General features: G+C 37.6%; 1 protein-coding gene across 1 annotated transcript; it reads right to left on the bottom strand.

The window, feature by feature from the left end:
- Positions 1 to 10725: 10725 nt before the first annotated feature.
- LOC140167429 (uncharacterized) lies at positions 10726 to 11445 on the bottom strand. Its single transcript, XM_072190736.1, has one exon. It carries the CDS (start codon positions 11443 to 11445, stop codon positions 10726 to 10728), a length of 720 nt encoding a protein of 239 aa, XP_072046837.1.
- Between the last annotated feature and the right edge of the window lie 833 nt (positions 11446 to 12278).

Genomic DNA, 12278 nt, shown 5'->3' with positions numbered 1-12278 from the left:
AATAGCTGCATGGCTACAGATCCCGGGATATAGATTTCTCCCAAATGGATTTTTTGAACTGCTCAGCTCACCCCAATAGTCTACCTTCTTTGGTTGACACATTATTGAATAAAGACTTGATTCGTAAACAGGATAATAACAATGTGTTTTCTATGCGTGACCTGATATCAAAGTGACTTGGCATTAGTTTTACATGCAAATTGTATAAAAGGCAAGCTGCTCATTTTTGGCAATCAAATTCAAGAATTCACCTTTCCAACTTGAGAATGACTAAGCAAAATATTTGTCTCAGTTTCAATTTTTGAATGCAGAAAATGATATTCATAATTTGTATTGTATATTTGTACAGAATGGGGAATTCACTTATTTTTTGCAATTTTTTTCAACCATTTTGTTTTAACCTCCTGGACACTACGGGTCATCTAACAGCATTTCTGATTGGTTGATAACTTGAAATGCTCATTTCAATTGCTAATTATGACTAGGCTTTAAACTATTTATGGTAAAACTTGCATTTGCAGATGATCTTATTAATACCCTCCTTGATTGGTTCAAAATTGAACATTATATTCATTTTAGCCAATCGGCAGGTAGTTCTCAAGGTAATTACCATTTTCTTCAAATTTGCACGAAATAGCTTCTTTCATTTCTCCCTTCCTTATTTTGTGTACAAAAATACATTCTAGGTTCCTTAAGTAAACAGCACTGTGTATTTTTTTAAATCATCATTTTAATCAGGCCCATAATCGGTAGGGGAAGGATATTTTGAACAATTTGCCACATTCTGAGAAGAATGATGTTAGATTTGCAAGTGTGATGCGACATTTAGCTCATGCGCCAAAGTCCACTTTTTCAAAATGTCTTCTCCACAAAAAAATTCCTGGCTACGGGCCTGGTTTTTAACAGCGATATTATATGAGGTCCTGGAGCAGGTGAATATCGCACCTGTTTTTACAAAGATGGTGATGTTATTCTTTTGTTACCTTGGTAACCCGCTGAGATATAACATCCAAGGTAAATAAGAGCATGCATAGGGCCAATTCGGGTTAAATTATAGGTAATTTGGATAAAAAGCTCACCAAATTAAATTCTGATTGTAACTGATGTCAAATATAATTTAGTTTACTGTGTGCTGTACGTTGGTGGCCTAACCCTATCCCCTCTCCAAACGGGTGTATACTGCAGACGACAAGTTCCAAATTTTCTTTATAAATTCAATACTTTCAAAACTGTCAATTTGCATGATCTAATTTTGGAATTGGCATGAAAAATGCATTAAAATGAGTACAAACAAGCCCGTTATTGGTTCAGTGGTTCTTGAGATAGCTCTTGATATTTTGAGAAAATATCTCAAAACTTGGACATTTTATGTTGAAGCCTATGTATGGGCAGCAGCATTCATACAGAGAATTTGTGTTCAGTTTTAAAAGTGCCAATCAATTTTTTTTCCAAAATCTGGTATCAATTTCCAAGTATCATGGGATGAAGTTAACAGATAATGAATAAGTTCTTGGATAAAATAAAATTTGGCATTTAATATGTTATTAATATTGTAATTTAATGAAGCTTGCTATAAATAAAATGAAAAGCATTAGGATTTGATGGCATAAATTATAGAAATTGGTATTTAATATGATATTAATATTATAATTTAATGAAGCTAGCTATCAATAAAATTAAAAGAATCAGGATTTGATGGCATAGATGATTGAAAACAGAAAATAAAGGGAGCAAAATTGGTGGTGGCATTTTGTTAAACATTTTATATGGGGGTTGAACAGGACACGGCCCTCGCATGGGTGGTACTTAAAGTTGTCATCAGTTCGTCAAATGGGAGAAATCTGGGGGCGCTGTCAGTTGTTGCGATTTTTCATTCCGCCCCCTCCCAATGGTAGCTTTGTGGTAGTACCAGTATTGTTTTGATTTTGTGGGAGTTTTTGCCTCCACAGACAGACTGAATAAAAGGGAAAGTTGGATTAATTGTTGTAAATCTGTGACCAACAAATCTGTGACCAACATAGCAGCATGGACTCTTTTGTTAAAATCAGTCAATCCAGAAAGAAGGAAAGAAAGAAGATAAAGTGAAAAAAGAAAAACTGAAGAACAAGCAAAACATCACAACAAAACAACCAAAAACAAATGAATAAATGAACATTATAACAGCATCAAAACATATCTATGTTGTACAACAAGATTGCCAGTTACTCTCCGTCTTTCTGTCAAAAGTCATGGTGTCCATTTAAAGCAGCATTGAAAGGCAGATGTTGGTGGCCTTAGCTCAAAAAGTTTGAAAATGGCATTGATCTGTTTTTGTATCAGAACTCTTTAAATGATATAGGGACATTCAGAAAAAAAATCATTTTAAAAATGAGATGTATTCAATTATGGACAGCATCACAGTCCAAAGGGAAACTATCAATATAGGACTACTAAACATGCACTATATAAAATCAACATACAAATTTTAGAAATAATTGGAATTTCTATTGAACTGTCGTCCAATGAGGAATGAATTGGAATCCCGTAGTCCTCCCAGCTTGATCAAGCTGCTTGCTTGTTTGCCATTATAAACTAGCCGTAGCATTTCTTGTTATACTCTGATCGATACAGAATAGGCAGTCTTGTTTGCAGTTTTGTTAACCAGTCAGTGCTCTGTTATCGATAGATCAGGGTCAGTAGCAAGGTTGAAAAATGTTGGCGGCCATCACAAATAGCTGCAAATGTGGGGCGGCCAAAATACAAATATATGCCCAAATTGAAATTAAGATATAAAGAAAAACATAACAAATTTCTCAAAAAGTTGGGGGACCATGGCATCCCCGGCTGCCCCACTTGCTATGGCCCTGCGGTACATTACAGGCAGGCATTCAACTTTGCTTGTTTGGGACTTAAAAAACTATCCAATGCTTCTCAGTCTGAAGAGTACCTTGTTTATAGTCTGTTATATTCTGTGCAGTAAGGGAAAGCTTCAAAACTCAGCCCCCAGTGCATGGGTGTGCTCCTCCCATAATTTGGAGGTGGCGGTTTTTGGGAGCTGATAGTGTACCCGTAAAAGGGGGTTTTTTAGCTGCGAACAGTCAAAATCAAGGGTCATTCTTGGCTTGCTGGTTGAAACTTGCCTAAAAACTAGAAATGTCAGGAATGGGTAATTTAGGGGTCTTTGAGAGCTGGACTTATCAAAATCAAGATCCTTTCAGTGCTATATGTTTAGGTAGACTTTAGAGGTCTTTAAGCCTGCTGGGGTCACTCCGCTGCGGAGGGTGACGCGCATGACTGTTACCAAAAGTTTGAAATACTTCCTTTCACAGTTAATCACAAGGACATTTCATGAAATTTTACTCTATTTTTTTTACCCCAAAACAGGGACAAAATGGTACATCATTTTTTGAGTCTTTTTGGAAAAAAATGCAAGTACATAGGAGATTTTTCCTGCCCAACAATGCTATGTTATATCAATAATCATTATATTTGAGATGTGCCTATTTTGTAACGATCAAAGTGTAGCTGCCTTTTGTATCCAAATCAAAATGAGCTTTTTGTAGCAAAGAATTTGTGAGAATTATGCCGTAGTTGGTGTCCGCTGTGGAGGGTCAAATTGATTAGCAAGGAGCATCGTTGATGTCATAATCATCATCTAGAAATAGATAAAAAGGTGCATAGGAAAAAAATGGTGAAGAGATGCCAAAGGAGGAAAGAAATATATTGGTAATTTAAACTGGTGATTTCCATCACAAGTGAGTGATTGCTATTAGTAGGGGTGTGTATACAAGCCAAAGTGTTCCTAGTTTGCCTATGATTCTAATTTACATATTTGCATACATAATTAGCATTATCAAGTAAAAATTAATATTATATGGCTAATTAAAACACAGGGGTGTGAGAGTTCAGCTTTTAAGCTGATTTCAGCTTTTTTATTACCAAAATTTACATGTTTTATTTTATTTTCAGTCCGTATTTAACATTTTTAGCCTGATTTTACGCTCTTTTTCAGCTTTTTAGTAATTTACCTTTTTTTGTCTGAGGCCTCTCACACCCCTGAAAACAGGGCAAATCAAATTTCAAACATTAAAAAGTGCACTTTTTTGCAGAAAGTGAAAATGTCATAAATTCAAATAAATAGATTTATAATAAATATTGTATATTTGTCAAAATGTTATATAGTGACTGCCAGCACATAAATCATAGCCTCTAACACAGACATCTATCAGTTATTCATTGCAATTACATGCAACATAAACCAAATCACCTGTTGGATGTCACAGAGGTTACTCACCTATAACTTTAAAAGATGTGCTTGCTTGCAAAATAAGGGCTGAAAACTTTGCAACTTTGCAAGGGTGTTGAATTCTATATGTTTGGGTGCAAGGAGTTAAAAGAGGAGAACACAGATTTGGTCATATCTGCATGCCATTTGCCATTTCACCTTGTGATTATATTTCGACCATCACCACAGAATTAGAGAAGGAGAACCAGGACTCCTTATACCGCCACCTACAATCGTGCCGTCAGCTAGGGAGAAAATTGGGGTTATTCGGGTCCTTGCCGACGGTGCACAGAGATGATCATGAACGAAAACAATTCTGCGTTTTATCATTAGCGTCTTGATATCGCGTGCAGGTCACATCTCTGTGCATCTCTCAAATGCGCCCATCATCCATGTCACGCTTGCATTGCCTCAAGCGCATCCTGAGGGAAACCGAATACCCCCAATTTTTACTTCATGCCTGTATCAAGATGGCGGTCGAGTCCCAGTTCTCTGTTTCTAATTCTGTAACCATCACACTGATAGTCAGTTAATATTTGTATACTATCCTTACCATCAATCATAGATTTCCTTTAAAACTGCTGTGACTTTCCCCCTATTCTGCACCAAAATACAGAAAACAACACATTTGCAGGATGCCTTGCAACAGAAAAACATGCAATTATGTCATGACATAGATTTCCTTCCCCCAAGACCATGACCCAGATACCTGCTCTGTTTTGATCCCTGCTGGAATATGAACATTTTTATAGTAGGCCTACTGAGCTCAGTGTGTAGGTTGACTTGATTTGTACTATAGAAGTTTCAAGATATATTGATGAAGCCAAACAAATTGGCATTCTCTTTCACTCTCTTTTTCTCTCTCTCACTTTCTTCCTGCCTCAAGTTCGATGTATATACGCCACTTAGCGAGAAGCTGTGATGAAAAAATTAATTCACAGCTTCGCGCGAAGGCTTTCATGTATACTTCATCAAAATATCGCCGAGTATCGCAAAGAATTGTTGCCCACTCTGCTTTCTTATTGAATCTTCGCTCTACCTATTCCCCAAAAGTTGAACCAAATCCAACTCTCCACAAAATGAAGAAACCTACTCCGCAAATGACATTTCTTAGCAGCCTGCGAAATCGCGTTCACGAAGTGGAGTATACATCGACTTCAGTCGCTTTACTTAAGGAGCAAAATTGCAAAATTTTCCCAGTTGTCCCAAAGGAGGTAAAATTGCAAATCGTCCCAATGGACCTCTACCATAATGACTTTGACAAATGCATGAAAATGTGCAGTTTCAATGCCAAAATGAAGTTGATTTTGGTCTAGAACAAGCCAAAGATATTAAGGTGCATATCACAAATTTGTGTCAGTTTTTTCCAGGTATTTTCTGATGTCAAAATATGACATTTGACCTTTTTGCTTATAACTCAAGAACCGTACATCACAGATAGGTCAAACTATACTTTTTACACAGTGAATTTGCAAAATTCTTCTGAACTTCCTTATATGACTATAGAGGAGAAGGTATGGTTTTCAACAAGATATGAGCAATTATTTTTGAACGTAAACTTTGATGGCCTTTTACGGCCATCTTGGAAAGAAATTATTTTTGGCCCTTACTCCAAATTTGTTATGCATATCAAGACCTACTCCTGTGCCCATTTCTGTGCTTTTCCTGGTATAATCCACAATAGATTAACCACAGCACTACTAGAAATGTCTTCATTTATGCTGTTTAATATAGGTAGCATGATGACTATGGACATCCCAGTGGTTTATTGTAAATACAGATATAACATTTCATATCTATAAATACAGCCTACGTTTTGGCATGCTAAGAGACTAATCGCCTTGGTAAGACAAGAACCTGATGAACTGATAAAGTACCATAGCTGCCCTATGAGGCTGTGTATGTTTCTGAAATTGCATGTAACAAGATTTCCAAAAGCGTGTCCTTGCCTCAGTGGCTTTTGCAACCTGCTAGAAGATATTCTCTCTACCAGTGGCGTCGCGTCATAGGGGCATGGGGGGCATGTGCCTCCCATCATGAAAATAGTAAAATTGCCAAAAAAAGGCTTGTGCCCCCAATCTGGCCCGGTGCACCTCCCCATCATGATCGGTGTCCCCCCAATAGAATGAATCATGCTACGTCACTGCTTTCTAAATGTACCAACTCATGGCAAAGGAAGACTTGGATGTTCACGCACCTCCTATGTAAAACGAATAAAAGGGTATGATGAATGCATGTCAGATTCAAGTTGGAAATATATTATCAATTTTATGTCATCAAACATTTGTTACAACTTCTACATTACTGGAAATAGAATAGGAATAGATTAAATAATTAAGGCATGTTGCATCAAATATTCTACATCAAATAAAAAGTCTATCCTTTAGTCTGCGATCACATCAGTGGTGTGCGCAGCACATTGAAAGTGGGGGAGCAGGTTGTTCAGTTCCCCCGAATGGAGTCTGATTAGGAGCAAATTTTGATGTTTTTGATGTCCCCCCCCCCTTGTGCACGCCACTAGATCACATAGAAGGATACAGTATTTGCTATACGATATACGCTCATTCGATCAGGCTGAGTTCAAATAGGAGTATACTATGTGAACTATCGAATGAGCGTATATCGTATAGTGAATAGGCCTACCGTATACAGTATAGTATATATCTTGGTTTAGATTATTCATCCAGTAGTTCAAAACATTATTTTGTAAATTAAATCTAATACTGGAACTAAAATTTGCAACTCACTTTGCTACGTTGCGTCCGAAAACATCGGACTTCGTCAGGCATCTGATTGAAGATGTTGTGATGACGTCAGATGGTTATTCTAGATAAGGAGGAGAAGTGGTTTGAGCGAGGAGTCAGATAATCCATATGGGAGAGAGTGGAGGATCCCGCCATTAACAGAAAAGGGGGACTCCGCTTCCAGTTGTCACGTGGATGGGACCCGGCGTTACGAGACATTCCTCGCCGTCTGGCGTCACAACATCTGGCGTCATCACAACATCTTCAATCAGATGCCTGACGAAGTCCGATGTTTTCGGACGCAACGTAGCAAAGTGAGTTGCAAATTTTAGTTCCAGTATTAGATTTAATTTACAAAATAACAGTATAGTATACTTCTATGTGATCGCAGCCTTAGGGAATTTTTGATGATCTTCTCGCATTTACATGGCGAATTTTAAAAGAAGGCAGCTACCAGAGAAAACATTGATATGATGGCTTATTATTGAATATTACTGCATATTTGGAGCTCCAGTGACAGTCTCAATGAGGTTGTACTGAAATGTTCAATCAACTATACGTCCTGTCTTTCAAATATGCATACATTTCTAAATCTCGGGTTGGGATGCTAGGAAAATTACAGAGCATCTCAAAATTATTAGTCCCAGCACATGCCAAAACTTTTGAAGAAATTAGCATTATTAGAGTAATACACCGAAGTTCAGTGTTAATTTGAAGTTTGTAAGCTTTCATGTGCTACTGGTAGTGTATATCCACAGACCCTTCTTTCTAGGGTCTATGGTTAATCTGAACAGTCATAGCTCAATAAAAATCCCTTTAAAAGGGATGCACAGTGGCTAAGATTAGCATAGTTTAGGTAGGTAAACATTAGTACTCGAGTAATTATTGAAAAGACTTAATTTATGTTGTTTAGGTATAGTAGAGCTCTTGTATAGGATAATAGTACATGCCAAAACTTGAGTCAATTTTTGTGTTATCACACTTAAAACTACGGGGTCAAAAAATGACCCAAACGGGGTCATTTTTGACCCCAGCATAGTTATCAACTAAACACCATACCACTAACGGGGTCATTTTGACCCCATTGGTCGGGTCATTGCAATGACTACGTATTTGGGTCAAATAGTAACCCCATTGGGGTCAAAATATTACCACATTTCGGGGTCAAATGAAATGACCCCTTCAAAAGGGTTGCCTTATTGGGTTACTTAATGACCTCATTTCGGGGTCAAATGAAATGATCCATTTGAAAGGGTTGTTTTATAGGGTTACTCAATAACCACATTTAGGGGTTGTTTGGATTTTTTTAGTAGGCCTATGGTCATGCTGGTCCCACCAGGACATAAGTGTGTTTCTGCACAGAGAAAGCATTACATAAACAGCAAACTGCAAAATGCATCTGTGTATCACACTCACACGCAGTCAGTCATCGCCTATGACAGTTCACGTATTATAAGCTTACATGATATAAGCTTATAACAACTGCAGCCAAGACACCGCCACGACAGCATGAAATTGAATGAATCTGCGTGCATAGACAAGGGTCTATGCATCCTTGCAGTCTCACTTTTCAACTAACTTTTCATATTCCATCATGCAGACAAGCACACACGACAATCCGCTGAGCTGCACAATCAGAACAAATATGGCGCTGATGTGACCACGTGGCCAGCTGATGCACACCGTGTGTGCAAATAGTTCCGAAATGCAAGTCATTATAAAGTTGACAAATTGGGTAACTTCGGTCAAAAAATTAGTTTTATTTATTAATCAACAAACATTAATTGCAGCTCATGTTTAAACTCATTTATGAATTGAGATTTTCAAAGCGGAAGATTGAAACTGATATCAATGCGCGACGGTATCAGCAAAATGACCACTAAGTTTTTGACCACGTAAAAAAAAAAAAAAATGACCTCGTGAATGTGGTCAAATTAAAACAGTACAACCCCCTTGAAGGGTCAAAACAACCCCAAACGTGGTCAATTCAAAATAACCACGGAAAATATAACCCCGTAGTTTTTAGTGTGTACCCATCACACATTCATTTTTCACAAAAAAAAAAAACTAAAACAAGTAAACTTACAAACTTGAGAGAAGACCATTTTGTGCTATTATAGTATTGGTAACAACAATTTTGTCCTAGCTGTAGATGAGTGGTCATCTCAACATGTTTTGAGAAAGAAAGGGCAAAGTTCTTTGCATTAGTATCCTTAGCTTTGAAAACATCACCACATTATGGATGTTATGATAGGCCTGGTGATGCAATTATTCATATTACCTCTTGTCAATCTCATGCAACATCACTATGAGTTCAAATGAGCTAATCCCAATGACAGAGTTCAATGACCTCCACACAACATCAATGGCTTATAATAATAATAATAATAATAATATTTATTTCTTATATAGCGCAATTACATCAAAAGAACTCAAGGCGCTTTACAAAACATGACATTAAAAGCACATACATTTGTAAATATGAGAACAATATTTGAATTTACAATTTTAAAACATACAAATAGTTTGAGGAAACCAAAATATTAAAAACCAGTTTGAAAAAGACAAGCAAGATATTGCACAGCATGAGCCTAAAAAGGCAAGATCGAACAAAATGCAATTGACTGTGAAATATACATTATAAAACGACAAATAGCAAACAATGCACACAATACATATTGCACAACATAAATGCAACAGCAATTTCGAGATCAAGAAAAGCAAGAAGCCATGCAACATGTATTATGCAAAAATGAAATAAGAGAAATGTTACAGCAATACGCATTCACAAGTAAACACAGCGCACGGAAACAAAAACCCTTGGAATGCGATTGCAATTACATTTCACAAAAATCATACAACAAGATATATGAACAATATTTAAATTTACAATCTTAAAACAATATATTAAAACAAGCTTAAAAAGACAAGCAATATATATATTGCACCGTGTTAGCCTAAAAAGGCACGATTGATCAATCTGCAATTAACCTACATTATAATACACGCAAAATAGCAAACAATGCACACAATACATATTGCACAACATAAATGCAACAGTAATATCGAGAACAAAAGCAAGAAGCCATGCAATATGCATTATGCAAAAAATAATAAGAGAAATGTTACCATAATACGCACTCACAAGTGAATAGGCTACAGCGCAAGGAAACAATAAATGCCTTGGAATGCGATTGCAATTACATTTCACAAATCATACAATAAGATTTATGAACAATATTTGAATTTACAATCTTAAAAACATACAAAAACCAAAATATTAAAACCAGTTTAAAAAGACAAGCAATATATATATATTGCACAGCGTAAGCCCAAAAAGGCGAGAATGATCAAAATGCAATTAACTGTGAAATATATATTATAAAACCACTAAAATAGCAAACAATGCACACAATACATATTGCACAACATAAAAGCAACAATAAAAATCGAGATCAGAAAAGCAAGAAGCCCTGCAACATGCATTATGCGAAAATTAACATAAACTATACATAATAAATTACACATGCAAAAACAAATATGACTCAAGATAACAGCAAACATCAAAATGACATAAAAATTGTTTAACAATTGTATGCCTTCTTAAATAAATGGGTCTTAAGCAGCGTTTTGAAGTTGGTGACAGAAGACGCTAGCCTGATGTGATCCGGAAGTTGATTCCATAGATGAGGAGCGGAAGCACAAAAGGCACGGTCACTATAATAAATAGTGTTTCCTTTTGACGGGACGAAGAAGGTTCTTTGATGATGAGCGAAGAGAGCGACTCGGGTGATATGAGCAGGCGAGGTCTTTAATGTATGCTGGTGCCAAATCACACAAAGATTTGTATGTAAGTAGAAGTATCTTGTACTCGACACGGTATTGAACTGGCAGCCAGTGTAGTTCTTCCAGAACTGGTGTGATATGGTCGCGATATTTGCACCATGAAACCAACCTTGCAGCTGAATTCTGGAGACGCTGTAACTTGGCGATATCACAATCAGGGGAGGCGAAGAGTAAACTGTTGCAGCAATCCAGGCGTGATGACACAAATGCGTGAACAAGGCGTTCTGTTGCGTTGGAATCAAGGTACTTGCGTATCTGACCTATTCTGTATATGGCAAATGATGCAGATTTGGTGATGCTCTTAATATGTTGCTTCATATCAAGTCTGCTATCAAAAATGACACCAAGATCGCGTGCTGACTCAGATGCATTAATGACAGAATCACCGATCGTCAAAGGTGGGAGAGGTGATGACTGAACATATCGGGAACTCATGTGAACGACCTCCGTCTTTGAGTCGTTTAGCATAAGCTTGTTGGAAACAGCCCATGACTTCACATCGCTGACACACCTTTCAAGCCTGCTCAAATCTTTGGATCTCTCAGACCGATCCAGTATCATATATAGCTGGGTATCGTCAGCATAGATCATGTGATTTAATCCATGAGAAGCAATGATATCACCAAGAGGGGCAGTGTACATAGTAAAAATAGAAGGACCAAACACTGAACCCTGTGGAACACCTTCTTCCAACAAGTGCTCATCAGAAAGCACACCGCCAATATCAATGCACTGAGTACGACCCGTAAATACGAGGAGAACCATTTCAAGGCTGTTTGAGTGATACCGTAGCGTTGACACAGACGATGGAGAAGGATGTCATGATCAATCGTGTCAAACGCTGCCGAGAAATCGAGCAGGATCAGCACGGCTTCTTGATGCTGATCAACTGCCCGCAGGAGATCATTTTGAACACGCAACAGGGCCGTCTCAGTGCTATGATACTTGCGGTATGCTGACTGCATTGGTGCAAATAGACCTTTATCTTGCAAATAAGCATTGATCTGGGATGATGCTACCCTTTCGATGGTCTTAAACAAGAACTTTAGATTTGATATGGGTCTGTAGTTTTTCAATACTTCCGGATCAATACCAGGCTTTTTCAGCAGTGGAACTACCCTCGCGACTTTCAGCTCAGATGGCATTTCGCCCGTCGTCAGAGATTTGTTGACTACGCTAGTAATACACGGAAGAATGACATCTAGGCAGTCCTTGAGCAGCGAAGATGGAATCGGGTCAAGAGGGCATGATTTTGCGGCTGATTCGAGAATAATCTTCCGTACTGTCTCTTCCGAAACCGGGCTGAAAGCGCTAAACTCACTATTACATGTATCGCGAATGTCAACAGATATCTCTGGACACGTAGATTTATCCATTTCTTCCCGAAGCTTCTTGATCTTTGTGCAGAAGAAATCGGCAAATCT

This window comes from Amphiura filiformis, chromosome 13 (assembly GCF_039555335.1).
Source record: "Amphiura filiformis chromosome 13, Afil_fr2py, whole genome shotgun sequence".
Classification (NCBI taxonomy): domain Eukaryota; kingdom Metazoa; phylum Echinodermata; class Ophiuroidea; order Amphilepidida; family Amphiuridae; genus Amphiura; species Amphiura filiformis.
The sequence above is the reverse complement of the archived record's forward strand: the minus strand, read 5'-3'. Positions and strand labels throughout refer to the sequence as shown.

Bases quoted from the DNA above. Each gene is read 5' to 3' on its own strand.
- LOC140167429 (XM_072190736.1), bottom strand. From the start codon at position 11,445: ATGATCTATGCTGACGATACCCAGCTATATATGATACTGGATCGGTCT.